The 22,554-nt window shown below is 46.7% G+C and overlaps 1 protein-coding gene across 6 annotated transcripts in view; it reads left to right on the forward strand.

Annotated features, from left to right (window-relative positions):
* The window catches only part of TTC19 (tetratricopeptide repeat domain 19), a 108,449-nt gene extending 88,272 nt beyond the window's left edge, over positions 1-20,177 (forward strand). For 5 of the 6 annotated variants that reach the window (XM_069226306.1, XM_069226305.1, XM_069226301.1 and 2 more), the window contains 3 exons: positions 4,136-4,290; positions 5,056-5,218; positions 19,538-20,177. In XM_069226306.1, coding sequence (XP_069082407.1) covers positions 4,136-4,290; positions 5,056-5,218; positions 19,538-19,674 — 455 coding nt within the window. In that variant the 3' untranslated portion in view covers positions 19,675-20,177. The remainder of the gene's footprint in view (positions 1-4,135; positions 4,291-5,055; positions 5,219-19,537) is intronic. The other variant, XM_069226302.1, reaches the window with a different exon arrangement.
* The last annotated feature ends 2,377 nt before the right edge of the window (positions 20,178-22,554 follow it).

Here is a 22,554-nt window from a genome sequence, read left to right on the forward strand (position 1 = left end):
CTTGTCTGGTTTGTGGCAGGCTGGCAGGAACTGGTCCGCATACACTAGAAGTCGGATTGGTATTCAGGGGGGCATCTCTAAGGTGCCTTCTGGGTGCATGTTACAATAAATTGCACACTGGCATCTGTGTGCATTTATCATGCTGAGATGTTTGATACCAAATGTTCCAGATTTCAGTGTAGCCATTATGGAACTGTGGAGTTCGTATTTGACCAACTCCCAGACCATATACTCTTATGGCTACCCTGTACTTACAATGTTTAAGGTTTTGCTTAGACACTGTAGGGGCATAGTGCTCATGCACATATACCCTCACCTGTGGTATAGTGCACTCTGCCTTAGGGCTGTAAGGCCTGCTTGAGGGGTGACTTACCTATGCCACAGGCAGTGTTAAGTTGGCATGGCACTCTGAGGGGAGTGCCATGTCGACTTAGTCATTTTCTCCCCACCAGCACACACAAGCTGTGAGGCAATGTGCATGTGCTGAGTGAGGGGTCCCCAGGGTGGCATAAGACATGCAGCAGCCCTTAGAGACCTTCCCTGGCATCAGGGCCCTTGGTACCAGGGGTACCATTTATAGAGGACTTATCTAAGTGCCAGGACTGTGCCGATTGTGGAAGCAAAGGTACAGTTTAGGGAAAGTACACTGGTGCTGGGGCCTGGTTAGCAGGGTCCCAGCACACTTTCAATCAAAACTTAGCATCAGCAAAGGCAAAAGGTTAGGGGGTAACCATGCCAAGGAGGCATTTCCTTGCATTCCCCTTGGGAGATGCAAAAATGATTGTGCAGTGTCACCCAAAAGTAATTCCACCAGCTTTTATATATTTGTAAATTGTTGTATAGTATTGAGTAGTTTGTGTGCAATAAATGTACTTTTACTTTATCAAAAGAAAAAGCACAGACTGCACAATCATTTATTGAGTGTTATTCTTGTGTGCTCGTGCATGATGATTACTAGCCCACACCACCTCCCTTGAGTAAACCTTGGACTGCTCTGCAGTGCAACCCTATGAGAGTCAAGGGCTACAATGGGGTGTTGGGTCCGCATTCGACCAAAACTGGGAACCAATTACTTGTACAGGCCACACAACTAATGACCCTTCCGCCAACATCAATCCTGGGTTAGAGTGACGAAGTAAAAGAGACAGAAGGGAGAGAAGTTGAGACAGTTCAATAATGGAGAAGGAAAGATGAGGAGCACAGAAGGGCAAATAACTGAAAGGGAGTAAAACATAAATGGAACAGGAAAGAAAAAGGTGGAGTTTCGACCATTACTCAGCAAACATGCCTTTTATAGTATTATGCACTTATTTTCTGCTAGTGACTGGTGGACAACACACGTTCCACCTATAAAAGGTTCTTTACATTCTATCAGGTGTACACAAAAGATTGCAGTCCCTGTGCTAACTAGTGTACACTCCTTTGCAGAGTGTTCTAGATATTTCTCGGTGGAGGAATACAAACCATCTCCCTTTGGATCTGCACAATTTTGTCATGTTTTGCCACTATCTGGCAATATGGCTCAGCCATCGAGGGCTCAATGTTTTGATATGTGTGAGACCTGCATGTAATAATGTTTGAATTCAGGCAGGGACATCCCAACCACTCACCCGTATAAATTTGATACATCTAGTACCTTTAGGTTGGTAACAGTAACACCAGCAATTTACAATAACTCAAGGATCTGTCTGCTACAAAAAGTGCTACTTCTGATCATGTTATTATCATTGGATCGATATGTTTGAAATACAATATTTTGCATCCCTTTTCTGAAAATAACATTAGCACCAAATCCACACACCCCACTCAGCTCTGAAGTTACAAGGTCATTTGCTACAAACCAGCGTGTAAAAGGCTCCCCGGCTGGAACCAGGCCCAGGGCTGCAGAGTGTTTACCAGCATGCGAGGTACTTTTTTTTTTACTCCATTGGCCACCAGTAGCTTCCATAGCTGACCTCGTCCATAATACCTTAGAAAACTGACCTCTTGAGTTTTTACATGGCTGAAAGGACTGTGTTCTTTCTTCCCCAAGAGTCACTACTCTTCCTTTCACGTTTTGTCGGAGAGTGATGGTGCCTTTTCAACCTGTCTCCACTCAAAAACACAACCTTCTATCACTTGTTCCACAAACTACTTTACAAGCTTTGTGATCCTGCTAGACAGACTACCTCCGCGCGCGCGCACACACACACACACACACACACACTCTCTCTCTTTCTCTCTCTTTCTCAATTAGTGGGGTAGTCTTCCTCCACACAAACAGCAGGTGCAGAAGCAATGTTGTCCTTTTTGTACACGGAACAGACACATGAAGGGCACCACCACAGAACGTGCTCATGACAATAGTGTGCCTGATGTAGGGTATGTTAAAAATGTGTGCAAATGCATCCTCTCTACTCCTGCTCAGATTGGGGACTTAGGACATAAGTGACTCAGAAAATGTAAGCTTAGTTAAAAAAAAAAAGAATGAACCTCTTCAATGTGCTCTGCTGTAGAAAAGAAGCATTTACATTACACAATATACATCACACAACCTGGTCTGCAGCCTTTCATTGAGATTTTGCACCCAAAAGTTTAGACATAAGGAGATGTGTTTCTGAGCAAATATGCACACCCGGTTTTAAAACCCAGGCCTCTATATTAAAAATGTTTGTGCTGAGGAGTACACTATTACGTCGGCTGTTTACATCATTATTATATTTATTTCGTTTTTGTTCCATTAATTTTAAGACCGTGTTCTAATCTATGTTCGCCACCACCTCCCATTAACATACAAACATGCATCTTTATCTGAAAATATACTTTTTCCTATTATTATTTTAAAAAGTCCTAAAACAGTTTGTGATTTTCTTTTTCTGTGAAAATAAAAACGTGCAATCATATTACAGTATCTTTTTATATTAATTCAATCATATCGGGGAAAATTCACACAGCCAAGGCTCTTATCATTATCCCACTTACATCATTCAGTGCCTTTACAGAACCAAATCTCATTAAACAAGTGTTTTTTCTGTATTGGTTCTGAATGACAAAGCCTAATCGAAGAGTGAATCAAGATTTCACCCCAAAATTATTCTTTGATACAGTTGTATAGTTATTAAATATAAAAATATAATCTTCTCATATAAAGATAGGTTTTCCAGCTCTTTGAAGGTGAAGCTTTAATGAAAACACAGATGTTTTTATCCAAACACTATCTGAGTAATCTTGTGAGTAGGAAGAGGGTGCCGTGAAGAATTGCATGGGTGCGTGCTTAAGTATGAATGCAAAACAAAGTAACCATCCCCCAAAAAATCTGTTGAGTCTACTACCCCAAATCGAGGGAGGTAGTGGGTCTTGTAATCATGCAAACTGGTGTCCTCCGCCCTGCGTATCAGACATTACAGGCACGTAGAAAAAAACTCTTGTTCATTTACATCTCGTTACCTGTTATGGCGATGAGTAGTCCTCCCCTACAGTTGGAGAAAAAAATGAAAGGAACAGAGATTTTCATGCTGGTTGGACAATTTCTTGAGAGTAGCAACTCCGACTGTTTATTAAGTGTATCGCTTTCAGTTGAATTATCTTCCACATTGATCACTATACCCTTTCAAGTTGTAAACTTGTGACATTTGGGATTGTTCAGATTCCATAAGAACCGTGGCGGTTGTTTATTTAGACATACTTTGGCTTCTTACGATTCCAAAAAGATCCCATTAATCACACTGGCACCTTTTTGTATGGCTTTAAGTTAACTAAAGAATAAAAGTTAACCAGAAACCCTTTCTGCGCTTAGTGTTTGGAGTTGGCTTTCTTGCAATTACTTAGGGGTATTTAGCCTGTAACAGTAGAAAATCTATTATGTTTATGTTCTGTATCTGGTGGTCTTCTTTAGGAAAAAAGAGTGGTAAAACCCATAAATTATCTCTCTGGAACCAGTTAGGCTAAGTTGAGTGACAATAATACATTATCTAACATGGAACCTGCCGAAAAACAACTTTCTGTATAAAAAAAGATGGGCAATGGAAGATTCAAACCAAACTTCTGACCTCTTGGCAAACATGCATTGCCTGAACATGTGTATAGTCCCAGTTATACCCTACCTACAGGTCTTCTCTTACTGCATCTCATTCAGAAATTTTTTTCTTGTTTATAGCAGAGGAAAAAGACAACACCCGCCTCTTGTTTGGACTCTGTATGGACTCCTATGCACGGTACTTGTTGGCCAATAAACATCTTCCACTGGCAAAAACCATGTGCGAAAGAGCCCTGAAGATCTCGATGGAGGTACAGGGGGAGGCACACCCACAGGTGAGTGAGAATGTGGCTAATATTCCCTTTGGTGAGGGTGAAATATCTGCTAGCAATATGGCTTTCTTCCCCTTCCCTTTTTTCGAGAAGCTAATTGCCCACTGGGTGCAGCAGCATATATCTTCAAGAGGTGAGGGGAATGTGCCCAACGAATACAGGGATTAATTTATACAAGGGATAGAATGGAATATAGATAATTTCACTGAGAAGTTGAGGGGTTTGAGCGGGGATCAATTTGCCTCTCAAACTACATCTAATCACATGATCAGCAGATACAGGGCAATTCTGCATGTTATGTCGTCCTCTAATGTTCCTCCTCAGTCCCACAGGGCAGGTTGCAGACCACTGCTGATCTGTATGTCTGTCTATCATGACTAATACTTTCAGCCAGTCGTCACATTTGGACTAACCACTCTTTGGATTTTGAGACTCAATGGGAAATAGTAAACGAGTTGTTGAGTGCAAAGGACAGTGCGCAAAATGATATTGCAGTCTTACCGAACATTTCATATGCCTTGGAACCCTTTGTAAACATTGTGCCAACAGCAGGCTACACATTCAATGTGGAGCAGTTTTCATTGTATCGATAAAATACTTTGGGAAAGTGAGATGCAAAAGCGTTCTTGTGGTAACATCCTGCATGGAATGCCTCTCGGGTTGCTGTCTTTCTATCTGTTTGCTTTCATTTTGGTGGCAGTGTTGTTTCTGTAAAGCTTACCCATTGGATACATAGCACATTTCGTAACACTCTTATCACCCTTCCAGACAGTGGTGCTGATGAATGATCTAGCAGCCGTGCTGGATTCCCAAGGACAACACGACAAGGCCCTGAAACATGTGAAACGGGCATCAGAGTTGGCACGGCAGACAGAGCACCCTGACGAGCATGTGGTGCTCAGCAACTTGGCAGGGATACTCATGCACCAAGGTATTATTCATTACTTTGGTTTCTCATGTAATTTTCTTTTTCCTTTTTTACCTATTTCAAAAAGGTAAGACATTAGGCCCTTTGTCTTCTGTAAAACACTATACTATCTTAACGTTTTTTTCCAAACTGTACAGGTAGCTTTAGGGGGAATACAGTGGGTAAATGCAGTGGAAGGCAGGTATGAAACACGTGGGAGGCAGTACTTTGAGGTCAGGGGACCAGCAGGAAAGGTGGTGCTGATAAGGCAAGTAGGAGAAAGATCCACAGGCAGTTTAAACAAAAGGAGGCAGTTATGCATACAAAAATGTATGCAGGCCCAACGAAAGTACCCATGCGCGCTTTCCAGAATAAATTAGTTTATGGTTTGGTGCACTTAGGGTCATTTTTGTTGTAGATCTTGTTGTTCAGGGCAAGGGATAACTAATATTGCCATCTTAGTAACCACTTTGGAGGGCTTCTTCGTACATATTTCTTCACACATCCCTAACCTGTAAGTTTATTTTCTACCCTAATTGGCCTAATATTGTCAACCATCTAGTCTATGTGGCATTGTTAATCCGCGAAAACCTAAAATATGCCAAGCCTTGTTCAGTTTTCCTATATACTTTATGTTGTCATTGTGTCGGCATTCAGAATTTAGCCTTTCAGCATCTTCCCTCAGCAATCGGTTCATCTGTTTAACTAATTCCACCCCTGCACCAGTACATTATATATCTTTATCTCTAATCTTGTTTTATGGAGTGAGGATGGGTCACTTGTGCTCGGCCTCTACCTTGCTACAAAAATGTACAAACAGTGCACATTTGCAGAAGCGTACAGAAACCAGTACTGCTTTAGCCTTCATCCTTGCAAGACTGATTTCTTCAGACTTGTCTTCCCTTGTAACCAAAGCTATAAAGCGTGCTCCAGAAAAGTGGAAAGTGTTCCTTCTCTGTCCTGTTAGTGTGAACGGTGCCAAAAACATGGCACTTTTTGTCCCATTTTGACTACTAGGTAGTGGTGTAATGGCTCTGAAATGCACAGAGCCCTGCTAAACAGGACTCTGTGCATGTGCTCTGACCCTTAAAATGATTGTAGGAAGTTGGCTCTGTATATACTACCTCAAAGTGAGAGATAGTGTGCACAGAATCTAAGGGTTCCCCTTAGAGGTTGATAGTGGCAAAATTACATAATTCTAATGCTCTATTTTGTGGTAGTGTGGTCGAGCAGCACGTTTATCAGAGGGTAGTGTTAAGCATTTGTTGTACACACACAGGTAATAAATGAGGAACACACACTCAAAGACTTAACTCCAGGCCAATAGTTTTTATATAGAAAAATATATTTTCTTTATTTTAGAACCACAAGATTCAAGATTTGAAGTAAGTACATAAAATGCAAGGTACTTCACACAGGTAAGTATAGAACTTTGATTTAAAACAATAGTACACACAGTTTTAGTTAAAATGGCAATAAGCTATTTTAAAAGTGGACACTGTGCAAAAAATCAACAGTTCCTGGGGGAGGTAAGTTTGGTTAGGTTTCTCAGGTAAGTAAAGCACTTACACAGTCAGTCTCCTGGGCATAGGCAGCCTACCGTTGGGGGTTCAAGGCAACCCCAAAGCCACAGCACCAGCAACACAGGGCCGGTCAGGTGCAGAGGTCCAAGGAGGGCCCAAAACACATAAGCGCCTATGAAGAACAGGGGTGCTCTGGTCCTTTTCTGCTCACAAGTAAGTATCTGCGTCCTCGGGGAGCAGACCAGCGGGGTTTTGTAGAGCCGTGGGGGGGGACACACACAAGCCCACAAAACACACCCTCAGCGGCAGAGGGGCTGCCGGGTGCAGTGGACAAAGTAGGCGCCGGGTTTGCTATTGAAAGCAATGAAGGGATCCAGGAGTCACACGGGGGGCTTCTTGGGCCAGCCACTGACTGAGCTAGGATGAGGGCCGCCTGCTGGTCACTCCTGCACTGGTGGGTGGTTCCTCTAGGTCCTAGGGGCTGCGGTTGCAGTGCTTGGTCCAGTCGTCGGGGTCTTTGTTACCAGGCAGTCGCGGTCTGGGGGAGCATCTGGATCCTCTCGGCAGGCGTCGCTGTGGTGGTGCAGGGGGGTAGACTCAGGGTGCCCACGTCGTCGTAGGCACCTGGGAGTCCTCGCTGCGGTGTTGGTTTCTCCGGAACTCGAGCCAGGGGCGTCGGGTGCAGAGTGTGAAGTCTCACGCTTCCGGAGGGGAGAGAGAGTTCTTTGAAAGTTGTTTCTTTGTTGCAAAGTTGTTGCAGGTTTTGAACCTGGCCGCTGTTCTTGGGAGTTTCTTGGTCCTTCGGGTTCAGGGCAGTCCTCTGAATCCTCAGAGGTTGCTGGTCCCTGTCGGATGCGTCGCTGTGCAGGTTCTTTGAGGCTGGAGACAGGCCGATAAGGGCTGGGGCCAAGTTAGTTGTCGTCTCTGCAGGGTTTTCAGGTCAGCAGTCCTTCTTCTTGTTGTAGATTGCAGGAATCGGATTTCCTGGGTTCAGGGTCGCCCCTAAATACTATATTTAGGGGTGTGTTTAGGGATGGGGGGCAGCAGCCGTTGGCTACTGTCCTGGGGGGTGGCTACATGCTCTTTGTGCCTCCTCCTTGATGGGAGGGGGACACATCACTATTCCTATTGGGGGAATCCTCCAAACTCAAGATGGAGGATTTCTAAAGGCAGGGGTCACCTCAGCGCAGGGCACCTTAGGGGCTGTCCTGAATGGTAGCTGACTCCTCCTTGTTTTTCTCATGATCTCCTCCGACCTTGCCGCCAAAAGTGGGACCATTGGCCGGAGGGGGGGGGGGGGGCATCTCCACTAGCTGGGATGCCCTGGGGTGCAGTAACAAAAGGCATGAGCCTTTGAGGCTCACCGCCAAGTGTTAAAGTTCCTGCAGGGGAGGTGAGAAGCACCTCTGCCCAGTACAGGCTTTGTTCCTGGCCACAGAGTGACAAAGGCACTGACCCCACGTGGCCAGAAACTCGTCTGGTTGTGGCAGACTGGCAGAAACTGGTCAGCCTAGCACTAGGAGTCAGACTGGTATTCAGGAGAGGGTTCTCGCCATGTTGGGAGTGGGCAGAATAAGACATCCTCGGATAACCAGATGCCATACTTCCCAGGAAGTGGTCATCAGAAGGGAAGGAACCTGGTAGCCCATTGGCTATCAACCACATCCTACTCTGGGGGCATTTTCTGAACATAAATTGGGCACCCCTGGCATCCACAAACTCAGATCTCTACCGTCTGGAAGAGGACTGCCGTGCTGCATTGTGGAACTGGACAAGAAAGGCTGCACCGTCATGGACTGCACCTGCTGCACCTGGTGGCTAGCGAGAGAAAGGACTGTGTTTGCTGTGTCCTGCTTGCTGAGAATTCATCTCCTGAGCCCAGCAAGAGTCTTTGATTTCAAAGATCAGTCGGCTGATCCCCTGTTTGCTGTACAAAACCACAACAGAGCAAGAAGCCTACTGGGGTGAGTTGTTGGCCAGATCGATGGATCGTCACTTCTAGCTGCTGTGTAGCACCCAAGACCCTCAAAGTTTTACACGACCTAGGAGAGCTGTGGGAGTGCCTCCCGGTTGCCTAGAAGGCAAGTTATCACCCAAGGAAGAATCGTGCTGTAACTGCGACACTGGGCATCTGGACTTTTGCCAGCCTGGATAGGACTTCATGAGACATAGACCCTTTGACCAGGACCACCTCACCCATCCCTTGCATCAGGACCATTCCATAGGAATTTATTGCAACACAGATAAAGTGCCTGATATTGCTTAAAGACTGCTTCTTCTTTAGAGGTAACTGTTTCTGAGAACCCTGCTGGTCACCCTGACTAGCTCGCTGCCAGAGTTGGTAGCCCCTAGTAACTTTACCCAACGGCATTGACATTTGCCTAAGTTTTCCTTGAAACATTTCTAAGTGTCAAATTTGTTGAATTTGCCAAGGCTTCTTTGGTGACTGAAAATGCTTTCAGTTTATATTTCCGGAAGGGACCTAGCGGCCTGAGCAGATGACTGAAGTGCAGCTCCAGGTGAGGCCCACAGTAATAAGCAAGATTCTGCCAGCACCAGGCTCCGATAGAGTCCCCTGAGAATTTGTGGGGGCCCCAACAGGGGAACCTGCAGTTGAGCCCAGAGAGCTGGACAACACGAAGAACCAGCAGTGATGGTGATGGTGGTGTAGTGACCCACCCACCTTATGGACTGCAAAGCCGACACAACTAGGAGACTATTGAGTGGGCCACTTACTGACCGTGTCTACACAGAATTGATCCGGTGTTTCTCCCCCGGTGAGGAGGGGCAGGCGACCAAAGTCAGCGAAAGACAGCTGCTGGTGCCAGGTAGCCAGAGGCTTGTGTGCTGTCTGTTGCGAGGGGACTAAAGTTTCCTGAAAGTCCCTCCCCCCGCCACCTTTGCCTGGAGCTGTGAGTGCTGCTACTGCTATGGATGGCCAGGTCTGAGGTTCTAGAGGTGTGCGTCCTGTAGTTGGCCACGTGAAGTTGGGGTTTGTCCGGAGAATAAGGTTTTGTGACTGAGGCAAATTCGTAGGAGTGTGCCACCCCCTGGGGCCCCATCCGCGCTCTGCACCGAGCTTGACCAGCTTGCGATCGCCACAGTACTGCTGCAGAGCTGTCCCAAGAGGGGTGGACCACTGCGATTGTGAAGCCCAAGGCATTGAAGATACTACCGTCAACCCCAGTGTAGGTGAAGAGTTTACCCTGACATGGCCGCTGGACAGCTGGGTGATGGTTCACCTGGAGTCAACGCTAGACAAACACTCCAACAAATTTGAGAGGGATTTGAAGGCCATACAGGATTCTAGAACTATCCTGGAAACTAAATTGGACTCAGTCAGCATTGAGGTGATAAATCTACAAGTGGATCACAAAAAGCTCTTAGGGAGCGTGGGGGATGCTGAAACTCCTCTGGCTGCTCTGAACCCCCCCGATGAAGGAGATGCAGGACAGGGTGTGACAACTTTGGATGTACAATGCCTACAGGAGAGGACGAAGGACGCAGAGGGCCAAGTTGGGCAAAATAATATCAGACCACTGTGTCCCTGATTGGGCAGCGGGCCCCAATATGGAGCTGTTTCCAGAAGTGTGGCTAACTGAGAAGGTCACAGCAGGCATTACTCCCTGGTTCTTCTCTATAGAAAGAGCACATCGGGTACGGGGTGACCAGCGGAGGTATTGCACTTCCATAAAAATCAGTTTGATATATTAGCCCAGGAGCATGGCTTGGACTCCGAGGGAGGCACAAGTGGATGCAGTGACACAGGCCCTCATCACCCGCTGGCTTTAATACGGCATCGCACTCTATACCAGCTCCACCTTCAAACTCATGCAAAGACTCCAGACGACCCAGAACGCAGCAGCCAGACTTGTCCTTAGCCTGCCCAAGAGAACACACATCATCCACCATCTAAGAGACCTCCACTGGGTCCCCGTCCAGAAAAGCCCTCCACAACCAAGGACCAGCCTACCTGAACCACCACCTGACTTTCTACCTACCGTCCTGAAACCTCCACTCACCTCACCCTCGCTCAGGCACCACGCATCTGCCCCAGCCAATTCGGAAGATGCTCCCTCACCTACCGCCCTGCCAAAGCCTGGAACACCCTCCAATACCGTACTGCATCCTCACTGAACCACTTCAGGAAAGGACTCAAAACCTGACTCTCCAACTGATACCTGAAGTACAGCACATGGATACCCCCTTGGGGTGATAATCCGCGCTATACAAATACGACTTGATTGATTGGATCGGGAGCCACGGATGGGGCGCTGTGGCAGGGCCCTGTGTTGACTCCGACACTGGCAGATGACCTATAGATGACTTCCACATGTAAACTCCGAAAGATACATGTTAGCAATGGGGTTTCTGGTTGGCTAGGGTATGCACCTAAGCCAGAAAGAACCCACCCACTCTAGTCAGGGTAAGGAAGTTACACGTCCAAGATAACCCCTGCTCACCCCCTTGGTAGCTTGGCACGAGCAGTCAAGCCTACCCCACAGGCAATGTGTAAAGCGTTTGCACAACACATCCAACACACGTGACGCAATATGTACCCTACAAAGTAAACACATTGAGCTATGTAAAAATAAACTGTATTGCACAAAACATAATTAGACCAAACGTTACATGTCAGTGATACCCTGCTACTTTAGCAGTTGTCAGAACGTTACACAGGTTACTAATACTCTGCAAGAATAAGCAGTAGTCACATTAGAACACACAAATACTCCAAATTCTGCAACATAAGCAGTAGTCAAGAATTACATTAAAGAAATGCACATGTCACGGAAATATAATAAATGCCTATACTGAGAGCATTCTTAAATTCTATGGCAAGCCATAGAAACATATCATCCTATCATGCCCATACAAGGAGGACAGCAGAACATATATGTAGCACATCAAGGATACAGTTTAACACATCAATCCATATAAGGAACATTTAGGGACAGTATGTGTCTTTGAGAATGTACCTGTATTATGATGAAAAGGGACTTCCAGTGCCAAGAAGATAAATGTGGAGCCCCCCGGCGCTCCTGTGCGCGAAAACAGGGGCCACGTGTCGATCCTGTAGGAGAGGGGGTGGTACGCACCCCTTCCTATTTTAATATCGGGCCTCTCCTGGGGCCCGCGATCTCTGGGGGCCCACCCACGGGACTGCACTGGCCCTCCAGAAGGGGGGGGAAGCAAAGCCTTTCCACAACAAGGGGGCCCAGCCACTACAGGGGCCCCCTGGCAGAGTAACTGGAGATTCATGCTCCTTTAGCATCGACCAGGGGGAGGAGGACTCACTCTCACCTTCCCCCCTCTGTCCTGCACTCTTGTGCGGTTCTTGGGGGGCCCAGAGGGGCCTCCGATGAGGCTCCTCTCCCTCCTTGGCCGTCAGCCTCTCACTCACCTGCACCCGACCTGGTGCGCGAGTACACGACTGGCTGCCGGGCCACAGCGGTGGTGTCAGCCCAAGTGAGGGCCTTCTGGTGCCCCCGGTGTAGCTCCTCGGAGCATACACCACCCCAGGGGCACCGATAGGAGCGCAGTCACTCCTTCGCTCGCTTTCTTCGTGCCCCAAGGGCAAAGGGCGGAGCGCAATTCCAACGCGCTCCGTTCTCCAATGGCATCCGGGTCGCAGCAGTGAATCTTTACACGGCAACGCGCATTTAAGAGCGAAAGGCACACAAAGAATGCGCTTTCAAGGCGCTTAGGTCATGACAGCAAAGCACTCTCTAGGCGCTATGGGCGTTAGGAAGGCACACTCCTCAGGTGCCTCAGCCCAGGGAGAACGCTCACGAGGAGCTTTGCAAATTGTTGCAGGGGTCCAGGGCCACAGCACCCAGCCCCTGTGGGACACAACAGGGGGAGCTCAGGGCGGTAGGGCCTAGCAGCAGACTAGCACAAAGGGTTGCAGGCAGTTGGCAGTTTCTCCAAGTAACCCGGCAGGTCACAGGGCAGCACAGCAGCAGCAGTCCAAGGCGGTTCCTGGTGAGTCCCTCCAGCAGCATTCTGTGTCTAGTTACAACATGTCAAAGTCCAGAGTGTCTCCTCAAATGTCACCAAATTGTGGGGGAAACTCCCCTGTACTTATACTCAGTTTTACAGTGTGTTCACAAAGGAAGGGGAGAAGAGGTTCCAACCAGTTACAACTGGTTCTGGGAGTTCCCCTTCTCTCCTCCAGCACAGACTCCAAACATCAGTTGGGGGTAAACTACCCTATTGTGTGAGGCCAGGGCACAGCCTTTACAAATGCAGGTGTGCCCCGCCTTCCCTTCTCTCAGCCCATGAAGACTATTCAGTATGTAGATGCACCTCTGTGACACCTCCAACCTCTCTGTGTACAGGCTGTCTGAAAAGTATGCACAAAGCCCAGCTGTCACTCTGCCGAGGCGTGGATTGGAGTCAAGCTGCAGAACATCAGACTCATAAGCACAGAGAAATATCACTTTCTAGAAGTGGCATTTCTGTAATGCTAATAAAAAAATCCACCTACACCAGTAAGGAGTGTTTCTCATTACCATTACAACCATACCAAACATGCTTACGTTACCCCTCATAAATCAGACCATTCCCCCTAGACATAAGGCATGGCATTTCCAGTGCAATGCCATAAGAAGGCAGCCCTCACAGCAGTGAGAAACCAAATAGGCTGTTTGTCACTACCAGGACAGGCCACATTACTAGGCACATGTCCTGCCCTCTACATACATAGCACTCTGCCCATAGGGCTAGCTAGGGCCTACCTTAGGGGTGACGTATATGTAGTAAAAAGGGAGTTCTGGGCCTGGCAAATAAATTTAGATGCCAGGTCCCTTGTGGCCGAAAACTGTGCACACAGGCCCTGCGCTAGCAGGCCTGAGACAGGTTTGAAAGGCTACTTCAGTGGGTGGCGCAAGCAGCACTGCAGGCCCACTAGTAGAATTTAATTTAAAGACCCTGGGTATAGAGATACCACTTCACAAGGACTTATAGGTAAATTAAATATTCCAGTTAGGTATAAGCCAATCATACCAATTTAACAAGGGAGAGCACATGCACTTTAGCACTGATTAGCAGTGGTAAAGTGCTCAGAGTTATAACGTCAGCCAACAAGGGTCAGAAAAATAAGGAAGAAAAGGCTAAACTTTTGGAAAATTACCTTGTAAAAGGGCCAGGTCCAACAAGGAGGATATGACAGGTATTGGGATCACTGAAACTGGCATGTGGGTCATGGGGCCTATGCTCTGGTTTACTGGAGAATTCAAAACACAATTTCTGGGGGTGATGCTCTTAGACATAAACCCCCAGGCACAGTGAAACGGCATTCTGGCTGCAGGATGTGCAGAAGAATCCTGTCCGTTGATGCTGCTTCATGAACAATATTTTTGGTTTGGACAGAGGGATTTGTTGACTCTGTCCTGGATGTGGGAGTTGGGAGTATTCTGTTTTCATTTATTTACGTGTTGCCTGGCACAACAGAGAACTTTCATTGCACTGCTAGGATGGGAGGAAGGGTACGGCAGACGAGAGCTGCCGCACAACTATGCACTTTACCAAAGCATGTCTCTGAAAGTGCTAACATGGAATGGGACTTAACTCTCCATGCAAGCAATATAATGTGCAAATGTACATCAAACGGTGGGGACTCAGGTGGCCTTTTTACAAGAAACACATTTGACTAAAGAAGAGGAAAGGCCCTAAATGAGGGGTGGGGTATACTACATGTCCTATTCTGATATGGTTCCTGCCAGGGGTCCCTTTTCAACCTCATCTGGAAAAGGTAGATACGGATGGGCATCTGAGGCAACTGAACAGGAAGGATATTGCCTTCCTTATTATATATGCCCCCAATGTGGACCAGTGCAAATTTCTAGATACGCTAACTCCACTACTGGCTCAAATCACGCATTACCGTCTGATGGTGGAATAGGACTTTAACTATGTCGCTGACACACTGCTAGATAGACCTCACCCCCTCTTCAACACATCGAGCCAAGAAAAAACATATGTGTGTTTCGGGACTGGATGGCACACTGTAAGTTAATTGACACATGGAGAAACCTTCATTCCAATACAATACTCCTACTACTCAAGGTCCACAAATTATAGGCATGCCTAGATACTATCCTATGTAACACAACTTTGCAAAGCAAACTCCAGTCAGCCAAATATCTGGCCAGGACACACTGACCATAACGCACCCGCCTAGAAGACCCAGTCTATTGGGATACGATGAAAGACACTATTGACTAATACTTTAGGGACAATGAGAACACTGCGCCTGGTGGAGCCGCTGCAAGCCTATGACTACCAAGCTTACGTAGCCAGAGCCCATGACAAATGGCATAAGACTGGCACGTTATTGGCTTGGATTTCTAACTCTAATAGAAGGGGGTCCCAGATTCTTAGCATTAACATGGCACACGACTACTTGCTTTATTCACAAGTAGCATTTAATAAAAAGGTCCTTGACTGATACCAGCAGTTACATGCACCGGGCTCACACCACAGAGCACAAGCACTGCATGAATATATCATGCCTAGCACCCTGTGACGCATGCTAGCTGTGGAGGTAGACCCACTGGGAGAAGTGATATCATAACAATAAGTCAGATGGGCCGATAAGGCTATATCGTGGGGAAAGGTACCCAGAACAGACTGAGTTTCATGTGATTTATGTGACCAGACTAGTCCCAGGGATGGCAGTGGGGAACTTCCCAGTTGTATGCGTGAAACTCTAATTTTGCCCCAACTGAGGAGGGATAGGGAGATGGTCGGGTTGTACAGACTCCTCTCTTTACTGAATGTTGAGTATAAAATACCTAACCGTGTACTAGCCAACAGACTGCTGCCACACTTCCAGGGGCTTATACACACCATCTAGGCTAGGTATATCCCCATACGCAGCACCACCCAAAACAATAGAGGGCTGATACAGGTGATGGATCACTTGGATGATCTCCCTGAAACAGCCATGGCCCTCGATATGGGAAAAAAGTATTTGATTCCCTGTCCTGGGACTTTCTCTGTGCGACTAGGACTGGAATGGATCTAGGAATAGGAATTATCAGGTAGACTAAACTGCTTTACACACGCCCCCTGGCAAGAGTAAAAACAGGTGGTGTTATCTTGGAATCTTGGACAGCTACAGGTTGGTTAGGGGTAACCAGAAGGAGTGTCCATTATCTCCCCTGCTTTTAGCGATGGCCCTTGAACTGCTAACAAGTTTGATCTGATGGGAACTCACTATGCTGGGCACAAGTTAGAGAGTACCACCACCACCACCTACATACATAAAAATATATGTATGTAGATGACATGCTATGATACATGCTTGGCACTGCGGAGGATGTACAGGGTACAGTCGGCGAGTTGGGCCAATTAGGGGTGCTCTCGGGATTGAACATCAACTGGCATAAATCAAAAGCATTCCCACTAAAGGCCACTGTGGGAGACACAGCTTAGGTTGCCCTCAGGAATACTCTGCGATGAGTACTTACCATGCTAGAATATCTGATGGTCCATATCTGTCACACGGCGGAGCCATAACTTGATGGAAATATCCAATCACCAATAGTCTTGATCGTGACCTGCTGCAAAATTCTGACTGACGCTCACGTTCTTGGTCATGGAACCTGTCGCTTTAACAAAAATAGTTGTTCTCCCTAGATTGTTGTCCTTTTTCTCTGTCCCATGGTGATCCTCAGAAGATTCTTTCAAGAACTAGATGCACTCCTTTTGCCAACTTATCTGGGGAACGGGCAGGAAATGTATAGCACTGGCAGAACTGCAGCTCCCTACTACTGAGGGTGGACTGATGGTACCCAACTTCAAATTGTATTATTTAGCTGCACAACTACAATGGGCAGCTCGAAGGTGGGAACACTACTGGGTGGACCATTGTGAGGACAGTTTGGTTCACCTATCAGGAATCACCTTTGCTATGTTACTGTTAGCATCAGTGGGAAACCCTCACATCCGCGCAGAAGGGATCCTCACAGCAGCTCTCAGATTTGCATGGCACAATGCACTCACAACGCACTTGTACTTGGGTGCCTCATGCCCGGAACCTTCCACTGCTTGCACTGGATGCCCTGCCGCATGGGGGTAGCTGGAGGGAACTCTGGACTTGGGATCGCTTGGCCTTACCAGTGTGGGATGTCGCTACGTGAATGACACACTAGGACACTTTGCCACCGTAAGTGATCAGTGTGGGATCCCTGCGTACTGCCTCCTGCTGCAATCAACATCGGAGCCCGAGACCCAAGTGGGGTTGCAGCCCATATGAGAGATCTTTGGTTGATACCATGCAACATTTCTGTTGTACAAGGCAGTACTAGGGCATGTGCATGGCATCCTTAGGGTACTATGAGTAAAGTGGCAAGCAGTCTTGGGAAGTCATGTTGGGATCTCAGAATGGGCCAAAATATTGGCGCACACCGCAACGGTATACGGAACGTGTGATTTAAAATTATATATTATTTCCTCCTTCTGGCATATCTCACACCCAAGATGATAAACCTGATGGCTCCAGACACGGTGCCTTGTGCATTAAGTGCAGCAAGGGAGTCGCTGCTTTCCTTCACATGGTCTGGGCATGTCCAACACAAGCACATTACTGGGAGTGGGTATGGGAGGTGGTGGAGATAGCAATGTAGAGGCGGGTACACAGGGCCCCTGGGGCTTGTTTAATTGGATGATTTACCCTACCCAAGGCTCAGGCTGTCATGGTTCGATTTATGAAGCTGGCACTTATGCTATCCTGGAGATAACGGACAATGAGCTGGAAGGCCCCAGGGGGCCCAGATGTTCGAAGATGGTGGTCAGAACTGCATAAATGTACAGGATGCGAGAATGTAGTGCTACAAAGAGAAGTTAATAGGTATCTGCGAGCCGGGAGTAGACCCGGACCGTGGTACTAGAAGACTTACTGCACAAAGAAAATTATTGGGTCATTAGGTGCTATTCGGAGGAGAACTTGGGAGCACTAAGACACTCTCCATTACAATACCCATAATAACCTTCCTATGCAGGGCTAGTTCATGGTATTGTTGTTACATGTTATCTCACATTGACCCTTCACAAACTGAAACTGATTACAGCACTGAGGTCCCAGGCACACACATACTAATGGGCAACTGAATAAGTATGCTTAATGGAATGGAATGAGTTTATAGTATATCACTACCTATATGTGCCGCCACACTGGCTGTGTTGTTGAACCATGTAAACAAAATATAATTGCAAATGTGGTCCATGTGTTACATAAAATCAATAAAAATGTTTAAAAATAAAACATCTCCGGAATCTTGTGGTGGATCTGTTTCGTTATGGTGTCCAAGTTATAAGAAATACTGTCTGTTTTTATAAATTAGTGTCTGATTTCTTGAGTGTCTTTTCGATTTCTTCTTCGGTTGTTTTGGTACTGTTTAAATGCTTTACACTTGTTCCTCTGTGTAAACCTTGCTGCTCAGTGGCACGGCTACCCACAAGCTGAGGGGTTGGTAAGTGTACTACATAGTGATGTTGCACAATCACACCATATAATACACCCCATTTCCTCATACCAGGTAATACTGAGGTGCCAAAGTTTTACCACATGGCTTTTGTGATAGACCAGGAAGCATCATTCATAGTCAAAGATAATGCCAATACATTTTGTGTCAAGTTAAGTTCTATAGAGAAACATCAATTGGTTAGTTGATACTTGGTACATAATGTGCCGTACAGCATCCACTCCTGAAGGAAGTGTTAGGATTTGGTCAGTCAGGTGTCATCTGAGTTGTTGGTATGTGTTGCAGTATATAATAAGTTTACTGGATGCAGAGATCGCAGAATCTTTCCAAATGGGGACACTTACACATTGTAGCGGCTAATTGATTGGGAGCTTGTAGGAGTCAGTTTGCTCATTTGTTGTAGCTCTGCAGCACCACTTGGGGCCAGTTTTATTTTTAAAAAAAAGCAAAAGAAAAACCAAAGTGGGTTTACTTTAATACGTATCTTTCCTGGCCAAACTGTCTTTGTGTATCTTTAGCCATATGTTGCAGTTGATGATGGTGCTGATGACACCATGCAGCAATAATGGCACAAAGGTAATGATGCATAGAAGACATTTGCTGTGTTACACCAGGAGCAAGGGCATATTTCAAGAGCAGTAACACTTGAGGTGTGCATCTCGATTCCAACCCGCAGCTCTCATTGTCTTGCAATTATGTACATTATCCTTTAGGTCCTTTGTGTTCCGCATTATTATGACCATCATTCAGTACCTTTTACTGGGAGTTGAAATGAGCGGAAGAGTCCATAAAGCCATTCACTCTCAGACTCTAATATCAGGCTGACCTTTTATCTCCTTAGAAGATTTAGAGACCATTGTACTCCTCTGCCATGAACCTGATCTCCTGCCATTACCACACGTTAGTAATTTCAGTAGGGCTCTCCTCATATATGCCAGTAGTGGCTTATGGCACACGTCTATTTCTTAACTGGAAAACAAACACTTGTCTGCAATTATGCAGATTCCTTTCCTGTCCTTTCACACCTACTTTTCTGAAAAGCCTAGACGAACTCCCTAGTGAAGTATACTGTAGAACCATAGCCCAGCTCGCTGATGCCATATTCTGATCCTTGAAAAACCAAACATGCACTAGACAGAATTCCAGGTGTTGTGTCAGACCGGTTTATACAGCATTGGTCTGTGTGGAGTTCCTTTGCCATTTCATTGGTGTGATTTAATGGGTTTCAAGGGCGACGCTGAGCTTAATAATTATTCCTCGCACTACTTCATTCCAAAAAATGGCATTACATTTGTACGTTATATTGACACTTTCCTTTCTCCCCCGAGGGGCAGAACATTTTGACCAAGCAATGAAGATTTTCAAGGAAGCTCTAGAACAGGCGGAGAAGAAGGGGGATGAAGCTGTCATTCAGCAGATCCAGGAGGGGCTAGCTGAACTCTCTCGGCGGAAAGAAGGACTATGATCAGACGACACAACAAGGAATAGTTGTGTCACTACAACTAACTGTGAAGCATACTGCTGTAGATTTAGTGATCCGTTCTGAATTCTTATCAAAGTCCTCTATTTTATTCTATTAAATATTGTAAAATAAAATACCTCACCAGAGAATCCTACATCTGTGCAAATTTCCAAAACAGACTGCTCATCTGAGTCATGCATAAAATAACTGTAACCAAATGTACTTTAAACTGAGTAGGTATAAGAAGCCTAAAACATACATCTGTAAAATGGGTCACTGGGTTGATGTACCTCCTACAGAGATCAATCTGTAAATAGAATGTTACACAGTAGAATTTAGCAGGCTAGATAGTTTTTCATCCTTCCAATCCTGATAAAGTGGTTAATATTGATAGTAGTAAGTCCTTTCAGGTACTCAAGGCTATTATAAGGTGCACTGAAGTGACTCTCAAAAAGACCCCAAGAATTTAGTGAGGATGACAAATAAAATGATGCAGTTGTTTTGTGTGAGGTTGGTTCTTTTTAATATTGCATGTATTTAGGTAACTACCAACTGCCAGGCATTGTTGTGCTTACATCACTGAGCACAAACAATGGGAACGCAGCCTGCTTGTTGTTGAACGATATCATAACTTGTTCTCTCTTGCGGAGTCTTATGAAGTAGTGGGTAAAATAAAATGGAGGGAAAATTGGAACGTGGATGTTTAAATATGTAAAGTTTTCTCTTGCCATTTAGCCATTTCAGTGAACTGCAAATACTGAAATATTCTTTGTAGGGTTTCTGGATCCATGTCCAAAACAAAGGCAAGGAATATGCTCAAACATATCTATCTGATAGAGACTTCTAGTTCAGATTCCTTACTTTTTAAATTCCCCCAGGTGTCAGACTGGATACAGAGGCTTTTTCTTTGAGCAGTACCTCTGCGCACCCTCAGGTGGCGTCGCTCAACTCTGCGGGTGTCAGTGGCTTCATGATGACTTTGCGGTCGTATATAGGCGCCACCCTGGCACGCTGACATCAGTTCTTGTCTTTCCGTGCAGATCCGGAGAGGAGCTACCTCAGTCATTTTTTGACTACAACAACATGTTTGTCGAACGATTTTGATGAGGTCGTGGATGCGTCGAGTGATGTCCCGCAAGACCGATTTTAAGCCCTGTGACTCCGTCACCGAATGATAATGTTGGTGACGAATCCGCACCTTGTGTGTCTTTGGTGCCTGGAGCGCGATCACGACCCAAAGTCGTGCTCCGAGTGTCAGGCAATGAACCCGAAAGCTTTGAGGTAGTGGTCTCTAAAGCTAATGGCGGCCCAACACGGTCTCGTTCGAGAGGAAGGTCTGAAGACCGGCCGCGGAGTCACCACCACTCTTTGTCCTCAAAGTTATCGGGACATTCGGGTCATAAGAAAAAGAAGTCGAAGAAGAACAAATGTCGACACTCTAAGCCTCCGTCCACAGAGCCTCCATCTGGGTCCGCCCCACGCTTCCCCGACTTCCCGGGAACCGGAGCCACCCTTGCCCAGCTAAAAGAGTTTTATGAGGCAATGCGCCTCATTTTTGGGCAGACCGATCCACATTTGGCGCCCTCGGACACAGGTGAGTCGGTGAGGGTGCCCTCTGGTTAGAAGTTGTTGGCTTTGGCCACAGCTCCGGAGGACTCCTCCGAATCCAATCTTGGATCAGCCCCGATGCCGGTCATGCCACATCAACCTTCCACGGTGTTGAGCCAGCCGTCAATGCTCCAGACGTAGGTTGGGCCCACAACCGACTTCAATCCTATTCTCAGACCCAACGACCCTGAGCCGGTACGATGCCAATTCCGTTCCCTGTTTGCTCTCCTGGACCCAGGTTTGATCCAGACCCTTATACATACGGTTATGGATACGGGGAGAGTTTAAAGAGGCCACTGGACCCTTTAGAATACCAGCTTGACCTCCAAATGGACTGGGTGCAGGCTTTGGGTGATGTCAGTGGTCTAGACACCTTCCCTGACACTGGTATGCTCTCTCCCCCTACCATGACTACGGAGGAGGGTGCCACATACTTCATGGTGGTGAGAAGGGCGGCAGAGGTCTTGAACCTTGAGCTACCTTCTGTGGAGGTTAGGCCTAACAACCTAACTGACGTGCTTCATCCAGGGTCTCCAACGGAGGATCACATTGCACTTCTCCGCGAGGAAGTCAAAGCTCTTTGGCCAAAGGAGCTATAGAGAGGGTCCCTGTGTCAGAAGTAGGTCGTGATTGTTATTCCTGCTACTTTCTGGTGCCAAAAAAGGACAAGGGCCTTCATCCTATCTTAGATCTTCGGTCTCTCAATCTCTTCCTCAAAAAGGAGAAGTTCAGGATGCTGACATTGGCTCAGGTCTTATCTGCCCTGGAGCCGAGAGACTGGATGGTATCGTTGGACTTGCAGGACACATACTTCCACATCCCCATCTTGCTGGCCCACAGGCGTTACCTAAGATTCGTGGTAGGTCACGAGCACTTTCAGTTCACCGTTCTCCCCTTTGGCCTTACCAGCACCTCTCGGTGTTCACGAAGGTGATGGTAGTGGTTGCAGCTCATCTGCGCAGGTTAGGGGTCCCGGTCTTCCCCTACCTTGACGATTGGCTGTTGAAGGCGGATACGCCCCAAAAAGTCATCTTCCACCTCCAGACTATGGTGAACCTCTTGCATTCGCTGGGGTTCACTATAAACATGCCGAAGTCACACCTGACTCCTTCTCAGATGCTCTCTTTCATAGGAGCTGTTCTGGACACAGAGAAGTTTCGGGCTTATCCTCCGGAGAAGCGAGTCCAGGATATTCAGGCTTTGATACCGATGTTTCAGCCTCTGTCCGGATTTCGGTAAGAATGACTCTGAGGCTGCTGGGCCTCATGGCCTCCT

The sequence above is a fragment of the Pleurodeles waltl genome, chromosome 3_1 (genome assembly GCF_031143425.1).
Source record: "Pleurodeles waltl isolate 20211129_DDA chromosome 3_1, aPleWal1.hap1.20221129, whole genome shotgun sequence".
NCBI lineage: Eukaryota > Metazoa > Chordata > Amphibia > Caudata > Salamandridae > Pleurodeles > Pleurodeles waltl.